This window comes from Panicum hallii, chromosome 9, assembly GCF_002211085.1.
Source record: "Panicum hallii strain FIL2 chromosome 9, PHallii_v3.1, whole genome shotgun sequence".
In the NCBI taxonomy this organism is placed as follows: domain Eukaryota; kingdom Viridiplantae; phylum Streptophyta; class Magnoliopsida; order Poales; family Poaceae; genus Panicum; species Panicum hallii.
In genome coordinates this window covers 9,940,034-9,964,239 of record NC_038050.1, presented here as the reverse complement: position 1 = coordinate 9,964,239, position 24,206 = coordinate 9,940,034, and the positions used below count along the sequence as shown (strand labels likewise).

Here is a 24,206-nt window from a genome sequence, read left to right as displayed (position 1 = left end):
TATGCATTGTGATGTCCATTGCTACTCTGCAAAGTTTGAAATTAAAATTCAACTTTTGTATGGAGAAACAAAAAAGTCAAATTGTATTATGAAAAAATAAACTAAATGGCAAAGCTTAGGGGGGTAAATTGAACTAAATTATAGTTTAAAGGGTTATTCAAACTTTGATTATACTTGAAGGGAGTAAATTGAACTTTTTCCTTAAATTAGATATGTGCGTACCATGATTGATGGCCAAAGGGAAGCCACCCAGCGTATAAACATATACACGCTACTACACTATAGATACGTATATATATATCCTCCGGCCAGCCGGTGGCGGGCCCCACCCACATGGGCTGCTCCTCCGGCCCCGAGCGCCGTGTGACCCCGTCGACCGAGGAATATAATCCATGTCGCCGGCCGACCCGGCAGGCCGCTCGTGGCTGCGCCCCGGTCACCCTCGCAGCACAGCCTAGCCCACGCCCCGGACGTCGCCGCATGCATGTGTCCGTGTCGCTCCTCACCCTCGCCGTCCCGGCTGTCCACCTCCTATAAAACATGGGCGCCGAGGCCACCCCAAGGCCAACAAACACACCAGCTCAGATCTCATCTCATCTCATCTCATTCTCAGCTAGCAGAAAGAGATCGCAGAGCAACTCGCTCGAGGCGTGTTAGAGACGCGGAGGCAGCTGCTACCGAAGGCGCAGGACTCGCCGTCATCGTTGCCGGACTTGCTCAGAAGTTGGGAGATGGAGACCGTCGTGGGCGACCTCATGGCCACCGAGCTCAGGCTTGGCCTGCCGGGCACCGTCGACGAGATGAAGGCCGCGGCGCTGTCCGCGCCGTCGACGCCTAGGGGCAAGAAGCGCACCACCGCCGACGCCGTGGAGGACGCCGCCGCCGAGGAGGCCGGCAAGCGTGATGTCGAGGCAGCACCTCCTGCAGCCAAGTGAGTAGCAGCCTTTCAGGCTTTCAGAGTCAGAGCACCTATACGTGTGAAGAACTGCCTCTTGTAGCTCCGGTTTCTTACATGCGACATGTCAACTCTTGCAGGGCCCCCGTCGTAGGTTGGCCACCGGTGAGGTCATACCGGAGGAGCTGCTTCCAGGCGAGCAGCAAGCAGAGCAAGGCGACCAAAGAGGAGGCGGCGCCCAGCAGCAACGCCGCGCCATCCGCGGCCGCGAACACCACCACCACCGGCGGCTCCTTCGTCAAAGTGAGCATGGACGGCGCCCCCTACCTGAGGAAGGTGGACCTGAGGATGTACAAGGGCTACAGGGAGCTCCGGGAGGCGCTGGAGGCCATGTTCGTCTCCTCCAACAACGGCGGCGCGAACCTGTCCGAGTTCGCCGTCACCTACGAGGACAAGGACGGCGACCTGATGCTCGTCGGCGACGTGCCATTCGAGTGAGTACCATAGTTCATCATCTTTCGAGAGGGCACCTCAGACCTTTTTTGATGCTATCAACGAGAGTACTGATGATGGTCTTCGCTATATTTCTGCAGGATGTTCGCTAGCACTTGCAAGAAGCTGAGGATCATGAAGAGATCTGAAGCCACAGGCCTGGGGTCAGCGAGACAATGAAGATCGATCTGAGGGCCAGACAGCATGTCAAGAGCTTCTTGTTTCTTTTTATTATTTTTGTTCTTCTGGTTGGAGATCCCCAAGCCAAAGGATGAGCTTGGTGCATCAGAGCGCTCACATGGATGTGTGCGGCTTTGGTTCTATAAGACAATTAGGTCTTTTAGCAGCACAAAGGAGATGCTGAGGTTGCTTCAGTTAACTCTCCATGTGTTTGTACAAACGAAACACAGTTATATTGATCGTTGATTATTACTTGAAACCATGTTCCCGGCCGGGCAGCCAGATAGCTAGAGGGAACAGCTAGCTCGATCTGGTTCTCTATCTAGATAGCTTTGCCTTCAATTTTTTTCCTCCAGCTTGTTTAGTGGTTTGATGCCTTCGTTCTCGATCGTATTCAGATGCTAATTCAGTTCATGGCGTTACTAAGACCTTTACTTCTTCAGGGTGGTCAAAAGGCAAATTGTTTTTTTTTTCAGAAGAACATTATACAGAAGAGAAGACAAACAAAGATGCAGCACAAAATCTTCGCAAAAATTGAAAGCGATTCCTCTTGTGTTTCCTCACAGCACCTCAAGCTATTCACAGCTAAAACAACGGATCACATGTTCTTCATCCTTGCAGCACCTGAACTATCGCCCCCTGCACGTTCTAGAACAAATTGACTTCGATATGAAAAGCTCCGATGCGAATCGATCCGCGCCATGCCCATCCATGTGCAACCCGATCGAGGATTAGAATTTGATGGCAGCCAATGCCGAGATCCAAATTAAAACCACTGTGATCGACCGAGCCGAGTCAAACGAGGAAAAGAAGAAGGTTATCTCGCCGAGATCGGTCCAGGAAGCACGGTGCAGACGCGGCGCCGACGGCCTGCCTGCCTGCGTTTTGTTGTCAACACATGCGGCGGTCGAGGCACCGGCGGACACGAGACATGTGGGCGCACATGAGAGCGCGGCATCGGAGAAGCATCCATTGGCATCGGGGAAGAACTAGCTCTTAGCTCTAGCTGATCTGCAGTTGATGCGTTGCCACGTCTCCGTCCGGCCCACCATCAGAAGGAGAATAAAATGGCAAGGTCAATACCCTCCCTCTCAAGTATACAATGGAAACTTTGGGGTCCTGGCATCGTCGTCGACCTTTCTGGGATGCTGCGGTTTGTAGGGTTGCTGGCATGCATGACGCCTGGAGATACGGCAGGTCCATCTGCTGAAGGCGTAGAAAATGCTTCAGAGAAGATTCTTCAGACACCGCCCAACAAGTCAAGGGGGGCACCATGATACTCTACGAGATTTATCGACGCATACCTTGGTGCTTAGTCAGTTAGTGTGTGCCATGGCAATGAGACACACAAGGTGCATGATTTGGATGTAGTGGACTCGGCACGTCGAAAGATCCTCTCAAGTTCCAGCTGGTATAGGAGACATGCCTCCGTTGCATCACATAAGGAAACACAAAGTACACTGTTACCATGCAAGGACACAGGCCCTGAGCATGCTTTTTTACTTTATCTAAAACTAAAAATAAATGGTTCTCCGTCGAGTCGGCTTTCATCAAATCGTGTTCGTTACATGTACCTCAGCTCAAGTCGTGTCTGCACATGCTTCTGCTAGACCAACGGCGGCCGTTGCTGTTAGTATTGCCTCGTTCTCACTGTTCACTGTTCATGTTTAATCTTTCCATCTTTGCGTTCTGCTTCTTTGCATGTTACAGACTTCTAGAACTTCCGTTTGAGTTAATGGAATTATGGAAATCGGCTTGAGCCTCGCCTCGAAAAAAAAATGTTTTATCTTTCCTTGTTTTAGTAGTTTAATGTTCTTTTGGTGAGTGAATTCATCGCTATGCATCCCCAGGTTTTTTTCTTAAAGCACACATACGCATAAATGGGCCACGGTCATTGCAATGCATAATCCGTCCGAGTTAAGTCACAAAACCTGAATACCAGATGACACTCAACATACCAACAGATTCACCATATGTCAAACAAGTAAACACCAAGGCTTTCTCCAACTTCTCTCCGTTTGTTTGTCATTGCTACACTTCAGAGTGCTACATAATACTACTGAAAAGGCCGCACGTCCACCTCCCTGATAAACCTTCACGAGCCCAGATATGTACAACAAAACTGATACAGCATCCATGAACACCAGCCAGATATCACGCTTTCAGCACAACAGCTTGCTGAGAAGCACAAATGGGGACTGCGAGGCTTCCTCGGTTGACTATCGATTGCCATCCAATGTCATGAACTCGTCCGCATACATATAGGAGACTGGTTTTCTCTCATTGTCTTGCAGAGAACCCATTCTTGAGTCCAACACTGCCAGCTGAGATATAACCCAGTTGGGGTTGTTCCGCCCATCAACCCACAGGGCTTCACCGGTGTGCTTATGCTTGAAGTCTGGATACCTTGGGTTCTTCTGTTGATATGAATTAAGGCCATAGGTCAAATGTATTCAACATGATCAAACAAATGTCAAGCACATATATCTTCCTAACAAATCGTTTTGGATAGACAAATTATTGGAGCAATAAATACATCAATAAGAAATGTAACCGTCTTAAACGATCTGGGAGCAGGAAAAGAAAGAGCACGAATTCATAACGTAACACATTCTTGCATGTTACAATGAGGCCAAGTAAAAGAATGTAGCTTCTACTGGAGATCATTCAATTTTAACTATGGACCAAACTAGTCGCTGTCCATGCATTGCAGTATTTCATCATTTATTTATACAAGCAAGCATATTTAGTGTAAATCATTATGAGACTACAATAGACAAATAGAAGGAAACTGTTTAAGAAAACTCATGAACATATCACTTATTTTAGTCTAGCTCCATATAAATTCAAGAACAAATTTCACCTATATCAGGGAAAAAGACTCTGGAAAAATATCTCTGAAGTAGAAGCATAAGGTGAAACAAAATATTAAGACAGCATACTTCTATTTTTTAGGTTTTCCCGGACACAATTTCCGTTCAACAATGAAATTTTGAAGTGCACAGCATTCTCTAGACTATATCCTAAATCTTTTTTTTGGACATTTTGTATTGACTTGGTGCCAATGGTTGCGTGATTGCATCTAGCTATTAATTTAAAATATATATGTCATAAGGTATATGATACATAAATAAACATTTCCTTGCAACCAGTTCAAGTTTGATTACAAAGCAAACACTGAACGGAAGTGAAAGCGTGTTATGTGACTGATGACAGGTCTTAAACTCTTGATTGCAAACCTAATTATATTTGCTATTGGTACTAAAATTGTTTATCGATTCAGGAGAGTGATTTTTCACAATTCTGCATGGCATATAGAACTGTGATTAAACCACTAAAAAAATCAGTTACATCCCTCGCAAAGAAAAAACAATTGCATGGGTCAAGCAGTAAATACAGCTACTATCTTAAGTTGACTAAGTTGCGACTTAGATGTTTTATTTCCACTATTCTAAATCAGAAAATTCAATGTACTCTGTTCTGGTTAAATTGGTTAATACCAAGAAAGAAGGCTAAGTTCACAAGTCAGAAGACATCTCCGGCATACAATGTGCTGAACCCTGCTTAGACTAGTCTTAAATCTTGAGGTAAGAAGAGCAGAACTTAAGCATAAACTCACCAGAAAGAATAGAAAAAAAAGGAGAAATATCTTTCCTAACAGAAGTTTACCATTAAAGTTTCAATGTTTAACCTCACTCCACTGACCACTTATCCCTTTCCCTTAGTAAATAATTGAACTTCTTTTAATTGGTTCTAGGTATTCATGTATTCTCTTTTCTCTAATATTTTCTATTTCCATTTGAAAATCGGCAATAGACCACCTAAAAAAAGTTTAAGTCGCTACATACAAGATAACTGTTACATTGTAAAATGATAAATGGTTGTCATTTTAAATCATTCAGATGAAGAAGATAAATAAGATATCTAACCTTATTTGTCCTGTTATCCCACCAATCAAGTGGATTAGCAAAGAAGGCCTGCCACAGCTCTTCAGTTGATCGAGAAGAACTGCTATTGTCCCTATTTTTATCCTCAGTTGAACTAGAGGTAGAATCAAAATAATCACCACGCCTTCCACCTTTGATTCAACAAAAAGGGAGAGTTAATTTTTAACTTTTATGAATTTTCATTACATCAGTAAACAGCTACCTAGAACCGAGTCATGTGCATCATTGGCTAGTAAAACATTTCATATACTGAAGAAAACTACATCAATCAACTGTTTCTGCAAGAACACTCAAGAATGATGCAGGTAAAGATTTAGGAGTACTCAAATTCCTTGCTGTTTTTTTCCAAAAAGCAGGTTGACCGTGAAAGAGTTACATACACATCTAATGTTATGTTTTGTGATCTTCTAATACTTAAGAGTACTCGAATACCTTGCTATTTTTTTCCAAAAAGAAAGTAAGTGGACATGCCACAACAGACTAATATATCTAACAGGAATATGAACAGACAAGAATGGGAAAAGCAGCAATTTAATGATAAAAACAGAAGGCTTCACAGCCGAGCTGAGATCCATACCTGGGGTATCCTGGCTTGCCTCTGGTTCATATAATCGAACTGGCTGCATGGACTCGATGAAATTTAACTCTTGAACTGCAACCTGAGAAACAGTGTATCCATCAATCCATCATAATCAAAGAAAAATGGAGAATTAAAATAGAGTGTAACCACTCTTAATGTAATGATACGCAGATCACCTGAGTATTAGAGGGGGGAAAACAGCACTGAAAGCAAACTAGTAAATATGATACCTTGTAGTAAACATGCCGCTTCTCAGGCCCCTCATCAACAGTATCTGACACAAGCCGTCCAGAAACATATATTCGGTCACCCTTCTTCACATGCTCAGAGGCCACATGAGCCAGGTTATCCCAAAATTGTAGAGTCACCCTGTAGTATAATCGCCCCAATAAACACTTAAACAGCAATTACTATTAAGAATGCATTTTTCAATACCAATATTTCTGACTCTGACAGCATGTAAAGTTAGTAATTATGTAGCTGCAATGCGAGAAATATTTATATAGACAATACATGGTTGTTCCATGATTTATTAGTATCTTCTGACCTCAATATATAAGCAGCAAAACCCTTTGCCACAACAAAACTGTCCACAAACAAAACTTCAATTCATGGTCTCAACAATCATCTTGCTACAATCCAACATTTCCAGACTGGTCCCGTCCTTATATTACCAAGGCCTTTGCCGTCACCTCAACAACCATGCATCTCTCTTACACTAAGCTACATGCCTACAACGAGTGACCGACGACTGTCTTAACACGCAACCGGAACCCCGATAATAGGGTAGAATAAGAGACGCGGAAATTGAGGAAAAGTTAGCATTGCGTAGCACCACTAATCGAATTAGGAATACCATGTAGTCTCGGTGGCCGACTTCCAGACGGCGAGGCGACCCCTCGCGACGGCGGAGCCGCTGGGCAGCTGCCGCAGTTCGACCTCGGTGCCCACCGTTCCGATGAGCCGCACCGAGTTGCAGAGCTCCCTGCTCCAGGGTATCTCCGCGGGCCGCGGCGTCGTGGGAGGCGCCGCGGCCTCGCCGTACTGCGCGGAACACTGGAGGCGGCGCCCTCGTAGCACCGGCGGCGGGAGGCGGAGTAGCAAAGTGGAGAGGCGCCTGTGGCGGTGGCCCGCGGAGCTAGGGTTTAGGGTTTTGAGCGGAGAGGCGACGGCGAGGATAGCCATGGTGATTTTTTCCGGCTTTCGCCTTTCTCTGCCGGAGATGGGATGGGAGGCCTCGTGAGCTTATTTCGGTGGCCTTTTCTCTCACTGCAAGTGGTCCCGGAGCCTGCGGCGGCGGTAACTGACGCGTGGACCCCACGAGCTATCGTGTGACTGCCATGCTGGCACTTCCTCCAGGCTGCTATCTTGCAAGGCTTGTTCCAGTGTTTTCAGCTCACAGGTCACAGCGACACAGCCACGCTGCTTAACTCGAATCACTGAGTCTTAAATTAAGTGCTACAGGTAACTGACAATTGCAAAACTGAATATTGCTCAAGATAAGCCTCATATTGAATAACACGACATTTTTCACAGAAAAGTTGTTCTTCCCGGGTACAAACTACAAGCAACATCGCTACATGGCCTGAAACTGCAAGGTGATCAAAATAAACGGGCAGGAATTTGCTGCTACCTCCAGAAGCCCAGAATACAGTTGTACATACAGAACCCTAACTGACAACTCTAGGTAGATCCTCATGTGCGCTCCTTGCTACTTGACCATGCCTCAAGCCCCTTTTTTCTCCTCCCCATCGCCTACGGCCGTGGGGGTTGCAGGTGGGGGCTCATCGCCGCCTTCCCCAGGCTCTTTCTTCAGTTCAGTTTCAAACTCCTTAGCCGCCTGAGAGAGAATTTAGACAAATGGGTCAGTAAACAATTTTACAAACTGGAAAAGATCTACTAGTAGCTTGTCTTGTGAAAACCAAACACAAAGCGTGCATATCCAGCAAGCTTTCAAAAAGTGCAAATCAGTATCGGACGCTGACGTGGACCAGTCCTATAAAAATCTTGGAAAAGTGAGGCCAAAAGGAAATGCAAAATTTCCATCAGTAAGGATTATAAAACTACTGCTGTTGCGGTTTCCAAAGCTCTAGCCATTAGTGAGCTTCTCCACGGACTGCCTACTAAAAACAAGTTGAGCTAACTGGTGACATTGCAGAATGAAAGCACTTCTCAACTTCTACGAGCTGCCCCTTGTAAACCTTAAAATCACTTCTTCTCTGCAGCTTTTATATCCTACCAAGTAGATTGGGTAACCATAAGCCAAAGCATGCCAGGCCGCCAACAACCAAAAGGTAGATCATGACCCACAAATCACCTTAATTTTTAGACCAGAGACCTGTTTGTTCCTGTTTTTATTAAAAACAACAAAGGCTTAGCATGCTGGGGCTACCAATTAACAAATGTAGAAATGTACAGTCAGGTCAAATTGGATAGGCCATAGTTTCATCGAGTATGCAGAGGAAAAATGCTGGATAGCAACTGCAGCTATATACTAGACTATGTAATGTAGCAGCAGCAGACGACAACAGCATATACACATTTGCACTTGACAAAGTGATAAAGCTGATAAGATAGCAGTGAAGACATAAGTAATATTATGTGCTTTAGCCAATAGCCATAGAGCATGATCCAATAATTGTTATGGTCTGAATGTTCAGTAGTTTGCCTAAGTTAGGAAGCCAGATCCAAGCATGATAGCTGCATCTCTGTTTTACTGTTTGTTGAATGCCACGGACATTAGAACTTTAGAAGAAAGCATATTTCATAAGTCTCATCAAGTACGAACACGGAATAGGTAGCACACTGGCACCTGTAAGTTGCAGAACGTGTAGTACAGATAACAGCTCTAATTTTCGCTACAGCTCTAACCTCTCTATATGACATATTTCGTCAGAAACAAAAATAACTGTGCATATCATAGCATTCTGGGAGATTGTACAATTGCAAATGCACAAGAACAGGCAATAACCGTTCAGTTGCATCCCAAACAATTAAATTGGAAGAAGCCTGAACACACCAAAAATATGTTCTACTTCCTGTTGCAGTTCAGAAAACATGACCGTGGCTCCAAATCTCACATCCCTGAACCCAACGCCACTCATCACGCTGCTATAACAAACAGGATTCTCAAGTCAAAATGAGAAAGCAATGTGGCAACATTTCATTCCGTTGGTATTATCCCGCTAAGCTCATAATAACCACTGGGCTAAACGGTAAGGAATGCACTATACGTCACTATGTTTCTAAGCCACAGGATACTAAATTGAACATTCTGTAGAGCACAAAAATCCTCAGAATTGCAACGGAAACTGAAAGCGCTAGCGAAGAGTGCCTTGTAAATTGGTAAAGACACTAGTTGCGCTACGAAGAAGACCTAAGCTTTAGCATTTCGAGCAAAAGGGGGTCACCCCATTTTTTTTCCTCAGCTGCTAACCACCAGTAAACTATTGCCAGTACCGCACACCCATCCCCACAAATTACGAGCTTCCGTTACAGTTTACGCTCCGATTCTCACCTGCTGGAAGCTCTTGACGGTCTTGCCGATGTTGCGGCCGATCTCGGGGAGCTGCTTGGGCCCGAACACCAGCGCGGCGACGCCGGCGATTACCGCGAGCTCTGGCACCCCGAGCCCGAACAGGCACTTGCACCCGAGCGCCCCGCCTCCCCCCGAGCCCGTTCTCCTCGGCCGCGCGGCTATCGAGGCGGCCGCCACCGCGAGCCCGCACCCGACGAAGGAGGACGCCCTCGAGGACATCCCGGCCGCCGCGACTTGGGCGCGGGCCGGCGCCCTCCCCGCGGCGGCGGCGGCCCTCGGCGGCGCCCCGAGGTAGGAGGAGGCCGCCGCGACGGGAGCCACCACGGCTATCCCCATGGCTGCTGCTGCTGGTGGGATATTTTGTCTCAGATGGATGGGATAGCGTTCTATGGTGGTGGTGGTGGTGGAGTTAATGTGACAGGCTCCCCACGTTTTTCCGACACGCTCCCTTCGGTCTCGTGTAACACGACGGTGATGCCTCGCTGCCCGTTGGATGCAAAGTGGGCCGCCACTTGTAACGTGAGGGTGCGTTTGGGCTGGGCCATACAGACTTGCAGACAGTTGGGCCAGAAAAGTTCTAGATGGGTGAGTTTGGGCAGGGGCGCAGGGCCATAAAACTTGCAGAGTTGGACTAGTTGAACGTTGGGCCTCTTCGGCTTTGTATCTTTGCATATATTTTCTAACTTCAATTCGTATGGTGTGTCCTAGTAGGACTTATTACAGGAAGCGTGTTGCTTACATTTATTTTTCAAAAAGGGGCAAGAAGAAGATGAAGAAGCGTGTGCATTTCTAGCTACTTTTACCACCTTGATTCACGCTTTCAATCAGATTCCGGAACATGCCTGTGGAACTGTTCGTCTCTGATTGTGACCACTTTGTTCTTGCGCTTCCTTTTGACACGAGGGGAGAAGGAAATCCTTTTTCTCCTCACATCCAATGGGAGGTGAGGAGCCTAGACACAGTTAGACTAATCCAGTACACGATGGCAGCTAAACGACGGCAAGTTCTGCTGCGATGCGGGGGGTGTTAGGTATCGCTCATCTTCAGTTCAGGATGCCTTTCGTTGACTGTAAGGAACAGGGGACTCCTCCATCCACAGAGCTGGTAAAGGAGCTGCAGTTGCAGAGAACTTCTCCGGGTCAGACTTCTTCGTTCGCTAGCTAGGCGCCAAGCCTGCTTTCAGAGGATGCATGCCCTCGTGCGTGTATGCGGATTCATGCAGGCTTGCGTTGGCCTCATCATTTAGCTAGCTCAATCATCATGGTGTTCTGTTCCGAGGCCAAGGGCCATGGCTGAAGAGACGGTGAGATCGAGATGAACGATGACTGGATTTAATTCCACTGCCTATCGAAATGTCTCTCAGTTCAGAACTGACCAATTGACGAGCAGAGGAGGACACCAAATGTCGTTTTGCCATGCTTTTCTTGCACATGTGTTCCATCGGAGCTTCTTTCTCCTGAAACTATAGCCGAACCGGCGTATTAGATGGGCATCCAGTCAAACCTTCAACGCTTACTTAGCTGTTAACTCACTTTCCACCACTTTACAGGTTGTTGAGGACGTCAGGAACGGAGAAATTAGAGCTGCGGAGCTCATCTTGTTGACAGAGAACTAATGATCCGGAAGAAGAACCGAGACGGGATAGACGGCCGCCCATACAAACTACTCGCATCGGCATTCTGTAACACAGCACAGCTGCTTTTGTCTCGTCCGCTCCTCCGATCGGCGTCCGTGTCAAGACCGCTCCCTTTTCCTCCCCCTAGATCCTACCCATTCTCGCTTTCGTCGGCACCTGCTAGCACACACCCACTTGCAGGCTTGCAACTCTGGTTACCCACTTGCAGTTGCAGGCTTGCTACTCTGGTTATCCAGGTACTAGGCCGCAATTTGCCGACGCTTGAACAGTTCGAGTAGCTGACGAAGTCACGCTACACTGCGTGCCTTTGCGTGGGTCTGCATTTCGACGTGTTTAATAAGATGACTGGTGTGGTTTCTACTGGGTTCTACTCGCGCGTGTCGAATTTCATCATGCATCTGGCGGTGCCAAAAGTCACTGAGGATGATGCCATCGACGTGATCTCGGGTTTCCCCAAACTTAAATTTTCCATGCACCTTCCACTGATCCTGCTCCTGCACACCGTTTTCATCCCGATTGGAGGCGAAGCCGACTGCGACTTCCACTGATGAACTCTCGCGGTATATTTTATATAGGCGTATCTGCCAACCGTACCTTTTGCGCCATGGGTTCTTGGTTAGGATGACATCTTCTTCAGCGCAGCAAGATTCAGCAGCACCTTAATTTGGACTGACTGAAACTGTTACGAATGCAGATGGGAAATGATTTGCCACCCAGGAGGCAGAGCGAATCGACCTCATAGCTGGGTGGGTACAGAGGCAAAATGGACGGCTTTCCTGCGGTTGGATTGCCGGCCGCTGTCAGGGAAGACGATGAGTCCATGGCGAGGGGAATGTACAGTCAAGTCTGGTGGTCGAGTGGGCCAGGAGCCCAGGAGCACTCTTGGAAACTGCTTGGTATTGCAATCGACTCAAAAGTTTATTCCAGTTTTGGTGCTTGCAGGACATACATATGCCATGCGTACCCAACGAACGGTAGCCATTTTGGCAAGTCTTCTTTCGGAAAAATTTCCTTGTGACTCCAATGTTCTGGAATCCAACTGTTTCCTATCAGACTCTAGCAAAATCCTCGTACAACTCCTGCGCTGCAAGCATGCTCTTGGAAAACTGCATAAGGACCGGAATGGAGTGTCGTTTGAGTCTCTGAAAAACTATGTCGCTTTCTTCAGCACTTCAAGAATCACAGAACGAAGATGCTGCTATACACAGTATATGGCAACCTGATCAAACATCACACATTAGATCGAACTACCAATCTAACTAATCTCAAGCGTCACACATTACAGCGCGTCCTAATCAACTTTTCACATTGTGCACTTGCTATACATACACTTTCCATGGATCCTACGAAAGAATTCTGATCCTGCAGCTCCCGTTCCAGCCTGCGGAATCAACCTTCCTCGCACACGTGCCACGCCGCGACCACGTCGCCGAGCTCCACCCGGAGCTCCTCCCACCCGAACGCCTCGGCCTCGTCGCCGTCGCCGCCCTCCAGCCTCAGCTCCACGAGCATCAGCGCCGGCGACACCTCGGACATCTCCATCGACATCGCCACCAGCCCCGACAGGCCGCCCAGCGGCAGGCGCTCGGCCCCCTTCTTGCCCACAATGAAGTAGCCGAGCCTCGCGCCCGCCTGCCCGAGCCGCTCCACCGTCTGCTCCGGCGACGCCGTGGTCATGAACCGCTTCTCCCGGGTCCGCCGGCTCTCGCCGAACAGCCCGGACAGGTCGAGGCCGGGAGACATGGAGATGATGTCGAAGGCGTTGAGCGCGGGCGGGGCCTGGAACACCAGCTCGCGCTCCGCCTGGCCGCCCAGGAGGCCGCCGAGCTGCGAGTCGACGCTGAGCGAGCGCTTGAACCAGGGGTGGCTCGCGAGCTCGGCCACGGCGAGGCGGGTGTCCGGGTTCGGGTCGAGCAGGCGCGACACGAGGCGGCGCGCCGGCTGCGACACCCACCGCGGGACCGCGTACTCACGGCGGTGCGCCTTTCGGCACATGTCGGCGATGTTGGCGTCGTCGAAGGGGAGGTGCCCCGCGAGGAGGACGAAGAGGATGACGCCGCAGGACCAGGCGTCGGCCTTGGCGCCGTCGTAGGCCTTGCGGCGGAGCACCTCGGGCGCCGCGAAGGCCGGGGTGCCGCAGGCTGTGTGCAGGCGGCCGTCGTCGCGGAGCGAGTCCGGGAGCGCGGCGAGCCCGAAGTCGGAGACCTTGAGGTTGCCGTCGGCGTCGAGGAGCACGTTCTGCGGCTTGACGTCGCGGTGGAACACCCCGCGCGCGTGGCTGTAGATGAGCGCCGACACCAGCTGCAGGAACACGCGGCGCGCGGCGTGCTCGGGGAGCCGGCGCGCGGGCAGGGACGCGAGCCGGGACAGGAGGTCCCCGCCGGGCGCCAGCTCCATGACGAGGTACACCTTGGAGCGCGTGGCGAGCACCTCGTGGAGGCGGAGCACGTTGGGGTGGCGGAGGCGGCGCATGGCGGAGACCTCGCGCAGGACGCGCGCCGCCATGCCCGGGGCGGCCAGCCCGGGCTTGTCGAGCACTTTGACGGCCACGGGGTCGCCCCCCGTGAGGCAGCGCGCGCGGTAGACCTTGGCGAAGGTGCCGCGGCCCAGGAGGCCGCCGAGCTCGTACTTGCCGAGGAGAGGCGAGCCGGCCTTGGCGGAGGACCTGCTCTTGGTGCCGGCCATGGCGCGCGGCACCCAGGCGACGGGCAGGGGGCAGGGCGCAGCCGCCTCTGTTGCTTTGCTGTGCTCCGCTGCGAATCTGCGATGGCGGTATGGGTTACAGAGGGGCTCGTGTTTGGTTTATAAAGGATTTTAGAGAGTGGTCGAGTCTGCTACGTTGTCCTCGTATGTGCCGCTCTAGAGCATTTGCTGGTTCCTTTCACTGCCTTGCTTTCGGTATTTATATAGCGTGAAATTATGATTATCGTAGATCGCGTAATTAGGTCCGCGATAAAAATTTTAAGACCTATTTGGACCGCAGAAAACTTATGGAATTTCAAGAAATGGAATTGTCTGGTTTCAGAGATGCCTAATTGACAATGGCACATTTACAGCTTGCGGGAAATGACATTCTCCCAGTAATCACAGATATATACTTATACCGTTCCAAATTATGTATTGCTTTGATTTTTTAGTACATAGTTTTACCTATATATTTAAATATCTATTATATTAATAAAAGAGTGTTAAAGTAAGTCACCAAGTTTGCCGAGAGGTCTAGAAATTTCTACATTAATCTAAAAAGAGAAAGATTTGCAATGTTGGATTTTATAAAAATCTAACGGTCTACACTAAACCAAGAATCTATATCAAATACAATTAATCCATTGTATTAATAACGGAGTGTTAAAATAAGCCACCGCATTCGCCGGGAGTTTTAAAAGAAGCCACCACGTTCCCCGAGAGGGTCTAGAAATTCCCACATTAATCTAAAAAAGAGAAAGATTTGCACAGTTAAATTTTATAAAGATCTAACAATCTAAACTAACTCAAGAATCCATATCAAATACGATTAATAAATAGCTAATTTCGAATTAAAAAAAAGAATATGACCATACCAAATACAATTAGTAAATATCTAAATTTGGAATTAGAAAAATAAGAAAATAGAACCTAATCAAGTAGTTCATATCGAATACAATTAGTAAATAACTAAATTTGGAATTAGAAAAATAAGAAAATAGAACCTAATCAAGTAGTTCATATCGAATACAATCAGTAAATAACTAAATTTGGAATTATAAAAATTGGAAAAAAATTAAGAAAATTAGGACATGATCAAAGAATTTATGTCCAATACGATTATTAAATAGCTAAATTTGAAATTAGAAAAATAAGAAAATTAGGATTTAACTGAGTAGTTCACGTATTGAATACAATTAGTAAATAGCTAAATTCGGGATTATAAAAATAAAAAATTTTAAAAAAAATAGGACATGACCAAATAGTCCAGGCCGAATACAATGAGTAAATAGCTAAATTTAAAATTAAAAAGTAAGAAAATTAGGACTTAACCAAGGAGTCCATGTCGAATACAATTAGTAAATAGCTAAATTTAAAATTATAAAAATAAGAAAATTAGCATTAGCACTTGAGGAAATTTTATTATTAGCAAAATAGCTATATTCAAAATTAATATAAGAAAATTAGCAGTCAACCAAAAGGATCCATATTAAATATAACTAATAAATAGATAAATGCAAGAATTAAAATACACAAACATTTCATGTCAAATAGCTAAATAAATAGCATAGGTCAAATGAAAATAATAAAACCTAAATTTGAGTGAAAAACAGGACTACAAGTTCACAAACATTTCATGTCAAATAAAGTTAATAAATAGCTAAATCTAGGATTGTAATTAATAAAATTAGTAGTTAATTTGTATATGAATTTTGAACAAAATGTCAAAAGAAGCCATCAAGTTTGTCAAGAAGGTCTTGGAATTACCACATCAATCAGAAAAAGAGAAAATTGATGAGTTAGCTATGAAGAATCTTAGCCGAACAAGGCGAACAGTAGCATACTGTACACAATTAGAAAATAAAAATATTGCTAAGAAGTGATTTTATTCTGAAAAATGATGAGTAGATGAGAGTCTCTAAACATAGAAAACACATAGGTAATCGAGACGGTGATGTTTTGCTTATGAAGCATTGTCATCTGTTGATGGCCGAGAGCTAAAAATTTTAGAAGAGAAGCAACAATAGATTATACAACCACTATGGAGTGATAATGCAAGATTTAGAATAAAGCAACTTGAAAATCGATGTTTGACATTCACACCCGTCCATAGCAAGCCACGGGTAGCGTTCAAAAGTAACGACGTACACCATCAGTGATGTATCTTTACCATAGTATAGCAAACAAAGATTCTTAAAAGCATATTATACTTTTGGTGCTGGTGGTATATATATTGAACCACTTACCTAAATCTTTTTCTACAAGTTTAAGGGTTATTTATTTATCATGTACGGTATTAGAATACTAAAAAAATTTGTACGTAGCAAATATTTTTTAAAAGTAATATTCATGTCAAAATAAAATATATAATATTTAATTAATTTCAGTAAATACCCAAAAGATGTATAAAGCATTCATTTTTCTTTTAAATTATTATTCAAAAATACACCATAAAATATAATAAATAAAAAAATAAAGATTGCACCTATGTTTGGACCATGACTATTAGAAAAAAATAATTACAAAGATACAACTAAACAAAACTATTTGCATTCAATTTTTTAAGTAAAAAATCTAAAGGTTTGGAAAAAACTAGGTACCTGCACTATTTGCACGGAGCACCTCGCTAGTTGCATAATATATTAAGGTGTACACTTACAACCAAAGAGTTCAAGCGCATGTCGTCAAGCACATCATGAATGAGACAATTGAATTATGCAGGAACTCAAAATAGAGAAGAAACTCCATGGCCTCGCCGGAGCGGCCTGAGATCTTTTTCTCTCTTTTTTTTTTCCCCACGCAGCACAGATCAGCAAGCCTACGTGTCCAGTGCCCTTGCTGATCTGCAACAAAAAAAAAAGGTGACCTTGTCCCTTTGATATTTGGGAGGGCGGCCAGCCAGCAACAGGGCACTCCAGCCGGCCCCAGAAAAGTGGGAGCGATCCTGACATCACCGGTCCCGATCCGGGCCGTGGCGCCGTGCGCAGGTGAGACCGAACCGAACGACGCGCTGTTGCTGTTCGCCGGCGTCGCCTCTCGCAACTGGGACAACTGCCGCCGTGGGGGAAAATATCAGCGGGGGCGGAGGCCGCCAGCCGTGAGCTCTGGACTGGACGGTTTGCCAACTTTTTCCGGGGGAAAATCTGGCGGCGGCGTGTGGTGGCGGGGCTGGCGCCAGTCGTGCTCCAGGGTGAGAGGGAGGGTGGCGTACATCAGATGTCAACCGCGCGGCGGAGTTTCCCGCCCCCTGTGGTAACAGGAACCCTCACGATAGGGGCAGCGATGGCGCAGATAAAAACCGGCCGGGGCCTTGTTTAGATTGTAAATTTTTACAACCGGTGATACTGTAGTGCTTTCGTTTGTATTTGACAAATTTTATCTAATTATGGACTAACTAGGCTAAAAAGATTCATCTCGTGATGTACAATTAAACTGTGCAATTAGTTATTTTTTACATACATTTACTGCTCCATGCATGTGTCCCAAAATTGATGTGACGGAGAGAGAGTGTAAAAAGTTGGAATTTGGAGGGAAACTAAACAGGGCCCGGGTCGGGTGAAGGTCTCCCTGCTTTACCACATGAATTTCCTGAGAATAATAGTATTATTTGTCAGGGTTTTTTCCTTGAAAAGAAAGATAGAGACCCTTTGATTATTTCTAATTAAAGCATTGGAATTTCTTCGATGTGATGTGTATTGATGACTGGCCATAAAAAAAAGTTCAATTTATATTACTTCCTTCCTTCAAGTATAACCAAAGTCTGAATAACTCTCTAAACTATAACTTGATTCCGTTGGTACACTATATCATTTAATTCATTTTACCCCATAATACAATTTATTGATTTTTAATTTCAAATTTTGCAGGTAGTAGTGAATATTAAAAAAACTGTTATAACTTCTTCATCATTATTTTTCATATAATTTTGAACTCCAATTATTAATTTATTATTAAATATCCTAACCTATCAAAATAATGATAAAAAATTATGATATATTTTTCTAACATGTGTTATGATGTGTACTGTCGTCTTGTAAAATTTCAACTTAAAATTCCACCTATGCATGGAGAAATAAAAAAAGATAAATTGTATTAGAGGGTAATTTGAACCAAAGGGTAGAGTTTGGGGGTAAAATGAACCACACGATAGATTAGGGGTTACCCAACTTTAGCTATAGTTGAGGGGAGTAATTTAAATTTTTTTCTCGCTTAAATAGACCAACAGTGGTCGGTGAGACCAATCGAGCGTGCTATACAAACAACCGTGGTCCGGTTAACTCAAGGTTCCTATAGTATATCTACTAGTTATATATATACACTAGTTGATATATATATATATATATATATATATATATATATATATATATATATATGCTATATGTTTGCGGCGACCATATACGTTACGGCTGTGCTGGTTGACGACCTAAGATCATTGCTAGCTCGGAGCTAGTGAAAATCGAATATGAAAGTACAAAATTTTAGAGCCATATGCATTAAGTATTAGCTACGTGAATCTCTCCAAACCTAAACTTCATTTTCAAATCTCATAACGAAAAAGTCGATTTTACTGTCTTGAATTATCCAATTTTTTTCCGTTGATCTCCTAAACAAAATTTTGGTTCCATTTTCTCCCATAAATTATTTTAACTATTCAATCTATCCCCCTAGTGTGATTGTCTTTTTTTCCCCTTGCGCCTAAAAGTTGAGTTGTAACCTAATTTCCGTGGGTTGACAAATGACACAATTAAGTTGTGTTTTGTTTTGGAAAAAAGCTCAGCTCGCATGACGAAAAAAGTTTAAGAGAGCAAATCAAGCCGATTTTTATTTAGGGTTAAGGAGCAAAGTGGATGTCCATAGCACGTGACATGCAGACCATTTCCACTCTGTGCTAGTATTAAAGCACATGCTAGAACCTTGCATGTGTATAGCAGGATCCGTGTGGCTTCCCCCATCCTTTCTACCCACTCTATTTATTTTTATAATACGTACGGATTTGCTTTGCTCGAAAACGACCTTCTTTTGCCTGGAGAAATTAATGTCGCGGGCGGCGATAATTATGGATCTAAACGAGATGGCGAGTACGCGTTGGCGCCGGAGCGGAGACACACGGACCGGTCGCTGGAAGCCGCCCGGCCGCTCGGGTTCTGCAGGTGCAGCGAACGAACGGAGAGGAGGCGCCCGGGTGCGGGGAAGGGAGGCGGAGCAGATGGGTTTGAGCTGGATCCCCGTCCACCGGCGCTGACGCGCAGGGCGATGCGCGTCCACTTCTCCTTGGCTCTCGCCGTGTGTGGCAACCAACCCAACGGCTACCAGCCCGGCAGCCACCCAGCCCCAATTCGCCGAACCTGTCTGGCTGCCTGGTGGGGCACCTCCCAGGAGGTTTCCTCTCGGGCGGCTATGCTATGCGTGGCACACCGCGCACCGGCAGGTGCAGCCCGAGCCAGATCGATGCTGCCGCGCCCGTACGAGCGACGCGCTCGATCGCCGACAGTACACTACTGGTCGGCTCCCGGTAGTAGCGGCCGCCTCTGTTTTTTTCCTGTCCACGATACGAGCACTGCAGATCACATGCAACTCCGTGTTTTTTCTCAGGATTCTGAGACTGCCTATATCCCCACTCTTGTGTTCATACGCTACGGCAGCAAGAAAAATCGCCCCAGTCGTGGTTACCGTGTCAGTTCAAAGATGCAGGTGATATGCTGCAGCATTTTACTTCAGTCTGCTCTTCAAAATTGGTACTAGACTTTGCCTGTTGTTACCCGGAATATATGAAGTTTGAATTTTTAATAATACAAAAGTATGTTCCATGTTTTGACTGGGCGACAGAGGACATGCTTACCTGTTCGAAAAGTTCAACTTTTTTAAGCAGCCGCCGTACATTTTCAACTAGCTGAAACAATATCCCGGACTTTTTCTAGCCATGCAATTTACATGCGTGGAAAGATGGTAACAAAGGTCTTGTGAGAATCAATTCGATGTTTATTACTTTATCCTTCTCCCCTGTTCTTCTTCGGATTTTTCCCTTCCGTTTGGAGGAGTTGTCGGTCACAAGAACACCCTCAACAAAAAGGCTTCCCATATCTTTTCTATTTATACATTCGATCCACCTGCTACAAGATGCTGAACTTCACATTGTCCTTCCAAATTTTACGCTGAAAACCGTAGCTTTTCTCCTGTGTCGATCCTCTTCGAGATACGGATGCTCATCTATCTTCGTTTTCTTTTTTTAAAAAATGGATGCTTCTTTATCTACATCATGCATGCCACTTCAACAACATCATGCATACACAATGCAAGTAACTGTTGCACTACGCATAAACATGACTAGCAAAGTGGCGCGCGCGCGCACATACACAACTTTACCAGCTTATATTAATCATGGCACAAACCAAAAATCTCGCACTATAGCTGACACTAAAAAATCGAATGGTATTCATCTATTGGCTATCGCCCATCTATCTAACCCCACTAGACAAAGTACATTGCAAATAAACGAACACGTTATTTTTTAAAACTTTAGGCAATGCCATTCCAACACAAGAACTCTCACTACTAAAAAAAACAGCCTTTAGTCCAGTCCAAAAAAAGTTAATTAGCACAAGCACACCCAACCATGCAATTCATGGGATTTGAACTCACAATCTCTTGTCTTGCGCACGGCTTTCTTACAATCCTGTACCTACACAGCACATGCGACTCTACATGTGATGCTTTTCGGGGCCCATTGACTTATGCATTTGCATGCTATTCTTACGCATCGATATGACATCGAAAAAGTTTTCGATGTATATCGAGCTCAAGAACACACACTTCATTTGTTACTTGTTCATGGCAAACACGGCACGAGGACCAGATAGGACTGGAGACGATATTTTCCTGGTGAAGAATCTTGCTGGCTAGTCTTCAGGATGATGTTCTCTGGCTCCAGTGCTACTATTTCGATCGATGCTGTGTGGGCCAATGTGCGTGTATATCTTCTTCGCTTTGAGTGACTTGAAGGTGAAGTGAATTCTGCCTGGCATGCATCACCTTATGTCCTTATTGGCCCATCGCAATCATCTTTTGAACAACTAGATGGATCGCTCCAACTTTAGCTAGACTTTCACAAGCATACATGTAGCTTCCTGTGTGACTTAAACTATCTCGGACTTTTTTTTCTTGGAAGCTATCTCGGACAGTATTATTTGCCAGAATTTGGGGTATTGATTAATGCACTTTAAGAGGATACGACATTTACTTTGGAAAAAAAAGGTATAATCAACTAAACCAAGTGTGGCTCTAAGCTCAGCAGTGGGGGATATTACTCACTGAAAGTGGGAGAGGTTTGAATTTGACAAATGATGATGAAATAAGAGCTCTAGCACATTCAAGCATTCTATATCTGTATTTTGAAACAAATGCATCTCCACTCAAGCCTATGGGGCTATAACCAGTTGGTTCTAAGTTGAAGGAATTAATTTGTAGTTATATATCCCTAAAATTGCTATAAGTTGTTCCTGAAGCTCCAAACCTTCACAATCACGCTAATTCGCCTATTAGTAATCAAAGTGTACACCATGGGTTTTGAACCTCAGATAAACCACTCAGTAAGTTAATGGACATGGACCTACTCGTACCCTTGGACAAGTTCAAAAGCCCTTTGGTGCATTTTACTCTATTTTAATTGCCTCTAAGGCAGGGTGACCTAATATATGTTTATCTCTGTTCAGTTATCTGTCAGGATATTGACATGTTGGTCTTTAAAATGATATGTAATGATGTAGAAAACTAGCGGAGTACTAGTTACAGCTTCCATTTCATTTCAATTAATAAATCAAGTAGGACAAATCGAATCCATCTCAATGAGCAAGTTTGAAAGAAAAAGACAGTGACAATATATGCATATGTTTCACAACATTCCTAATCGATTGTCACTTCTCCATACTATTTTTTTATCCAAATCATGCATCCCATCATTTTTTTTGTAAGAAACTAATTCTTTGTGAGGGGTCCTCTAGACACAAACATAGTTCAATACTGAACATATAAGTGACGAACAATAACTTTACTATTAATAAAGGCATCTCAGTTCATCGTTGGTACTATTTATTATCATTTTTCCAACAACCATGATTCCCTATATCATATAGCCATCAATATTAGGTACGTCATCGATGGTATTGATATGCTCATACATTTTTACTACGTATTAGAAGTCATAAATATTTACATTTTTCAGCACCCAAGGTTCTGTGGAGGCCAAGGCTATGTTGAATTCTTGATGCTATTGATACTCTTCTAAAACTGAGCATCTTCATAAGAGTATTTTGGTTGCTTGATTGCTCCCAGGCTCACTTCACCCGCTTCGGTTGCCCCACAGGTCAACTACGAACTCAAGAAATCGGTGGCACCAAGTGGCACAAGTGTGGGCCCATGGAAGGCGCCATTTCATATTTAGATTCCCGAGGAGCCGCCACTAGCAAGAAAGGAACCTTCGCTGTTGATGAACAGCATTTGCAAGCCCATCACCTACCCGCAGCCTGGGAAGCCGGAGATTATTTAGGTTTGCATTATTGTGTGGTTTTAAGATGAAGGCAGGCAATGATATGTACAAGTGTTTTACTGACAGTCTGAACGCGATGCTTGATTCATAATTCCTGCCGGTAATCTCTGATCATCAAACATTTGTGCTGCTGCGAATATATAAATTATTTTTCAGCGTCTTGATACTACTTTCATTGTGTGATTTATCATAGCAGCCCAAATCTTGTGATGAAAATAAGGACTCTGTTGATTTTTTTTTGTCCTTCCTGAATCAATGAAGAAAATTGCAACGATCAAAACGTGATACATTTATGACATGCTTGCTTCAGCAAATATACCAGTTTATTACAAGCTATATTTAAACAAATGATTGATGAAGTTCATAACAGCTGCGACTTAGTAGTAGTATGCATTATTGCAACATTATTATGATGCATGTGGAACACTGTTTCTTCTTAATCGTGTTTCTTTTTTTTTCTCTCTCTCTCAAGGTCCATGAAGTTAGACACTTCGACTGGGCTTCTTGACACCGACTTTTGCCCGGATTTAGACTAATTAGGGCGCACATGACTCATGTATATTCCAGATATGTTATATGTAACAAGTATATCTAAATACTACTAAACGGTGTAAATACCTGAATGTTCATAAACACATAACTAATAATCATATAGCTAGACATATAAGGGCCCCTCGTGATTAACGATTAGGACGCGCGATAAGCTTATATACTGTTCTGCACCAACTGCAACCAAGATCTAGTACTTGTCAACACAATCAGAGTATTTTTTTTTTAGATTAAGGATAGTTTCGGCCTCAGCAATCACATGGTGAATGCTTGCGGCCACTACACAATCAGAGTATAGTGAGTATCTTGATCTAGCTCAAATATAAGTTCTTCAAGTATGCACTCCTTTGCAGCACGAGACGAAATTGGGAAATCATCTGGAATTAATGATCAAACCAACGGATGAGAATGCGCCATACATTTTTCTAAAAAGCGGCACATAGTTTAGTACTCTGACGGTGACAACCCGGTATAAAAATTTCCAGAACCAGCATAAACTACACCTCCGCAGGCCATCCATTTCACCAGATATTGATCGCCGATGGAAGGACAATCCAGCTTCAGATTCGCATTCGCTGTCAGAATACTAGTTCAATAGCAACAGCCGATGCAGATAGGCGTTTGATTGTGTGGTGGTAATTGGTATTGTAATTGGACTGAACTGACCTCTTCGCAGCTAAGAACTGATCAAACTTCACTTGAGGCCCCTCCACCTGGATTAACTAGTTCGTGGTTGTTGAAGGGTGATGCATGCATTATTCGTGTAGATGCGCTGTATATGTTTAGGTTTGTACTAGACGAGCTGATCTTTGTCTGCTTCGTTGAGCTGTTTTTGTTTGTTCCAAATCAGTTCAGGCTTCAGAGTTTTAAGCTGACCTTTCAGTAGTGCAGATGACGGTTGAGATGGTGCATCAGGATTTAACTATTTGATGGTCAGCACAAGCAGAAACACATGTCAAATTTTCAGTTTCCTAGATCTGGAAAATGGTAGGTGTATTTGATGGCCAAAGAGCCAATTTGTGGATAGCTTCTAATGTTTATGTACATATCAATCTTCGAAAGTCAATACTGGCCACGCATGCTTGCTGCTAGATGTGTGTACCGAAAGTAAGGCGATACAATGCCGCTACATCTTCCAGAGTTCTTCTGATGTATCACCAGA

The 24,206-nt window shown here is 44.7% G+C and overlaps 3 protein-coding genes across 3 annotated transcripts; 1 reads left to right on the top strand and 2 right to left on the bottom strand.

Annotated features, from left to right (window-relative positions):
- The first annotated feature begins 541 nt into the window (after positions 1-541).
- LOC112875895 (auxin-responsive protein IAA12-like) lies at positions 542-1,826 on the top strand. The gene is made up of 3 exons (XM_025939898.1): positions 542-931; positions 1,036-1,389; positions 1,489-1,826. The coding sequence occupies exons 1-3, from the start codon at positions 732-734 to the stop codon at positions 1,565-1,567; spliced, it is 633 nt and encodes a 210-aa protein (XP_025795683.1). The 5' UTR covers positions 542-731; the 3' UTR covers positions 1,568-1,826.
- A 1,658-nt stretch (positions 1,827-3,484) lies between these two features.
- Positions 3,485-7,345, bottom strand: LOC112874187 (protein OSB2, chloroplastic-like). Its single transcript, XM_025937381.1, has 5 exons — positions 6,951-7,345; positions 6,325-6,463; positions 6,092-6,173; positions 5,497-5,645; positions 3,485-3,984 (listed from the first exon to the last, which is right to left on the bottom strand). Exons 1-5 carry the CDS (start codon positions 7,277-7,279, stop codon positions 3,787-3,789), a joined length of 897 nt encoding a protein of 298 aa, XP_025793166.1. The 5' UTR covers positions 7,280-7,345; the 3' UTR covers positions 3,485-3,786.
- Positions 7,346-7,578: 233 nt separating this feature from the next.
- Positions 7,579-14,129, bottom strand: LOC112874188 (CBL-interacting protein kinase 7-like). The gene is made up of 3 exons (XM_025937382.1): positions 12,663-14,129; positions 9,612-9,790; positions 7,579-7,934 (listed from the first exon to the last, which is right to left on the bottom strand). Exons 1-3 carry the CDS (start codon positions 13,951-13,953, stop codon positions 7,821-7,823), a joined length of 1,584 nt encoding a protein of 527 aa, XP_025793167.1. The 5' UTR covers positions 13,954-14,129; the 3' UTR covers positions 7,579-7,820.
- Between the last annotated feature and the right edge of the window lie 10,077 nt (positions 14,130-24,206).

Coding starts and splice junctions, on each gene's coding strand:
- LOC112875895 (XM_025939898.1), top strand. CDS start 732: ATGGAGACCGTCGTGGGCGACCTCATGGCCACCGAGCTCAGGCTTGGC. Junction 932..1,035: donor GCAGCACCTCCTGCAGCCAA/GTGAGTAGCAGC, acceptor CAACTCTTGCAG/GGCCCCCGTCGTAGGTTGGC. Junction 1,390..1,488: donor GTCGGCGACGTGCCATTCGA/GTGAGTACCATA, acceptor ATATTTCTGCAG/GATGTTCGCTAGCACTTGCA.
- LOC112874187 (XM_025937381.1), bottom strand. CDS start 7,279: ATGGCTATCCTCGCCGTCGCCTCTCCGCTCAAAACCCTAAACCCTAGC. Junction 6,174..6,324: donor AGCGGCATGTTTACTACAAG/GTATCATATTTA, acceptor ACTGTTTCTCAG/GTTGCAGTTCAAGAGTTAAA. Junction 3,985..5,496: donor GGGATAACAGGACAAATAAG/GTTAGATATCTT, acceptor TCATATCAACAG/AAGAACCCAAGGTATCCAGA.
- LOC112874188 (XM_025937382.1), bottom strand. CDS start 13,953: ATGGCCGGCACCAAGAGCAGGTCCTCCGCCAAGGCCGGCTCGCCTCTC. Junction 9,791..12,662: donor GTGGCACGTGTGCGAGGAAG/GTTGATTCCGCA, acceptor CCGCCTCGATAG/CCGCGCGGCCGAGGAGAACG. Junction 7,935..9,611: donor CCGTCAAGAGCTTCCAGCAG/GTGAGAATCGGA, acceptor ATTCTCTCTCAG/GCGGCTAAGGAGTTTGAAAC.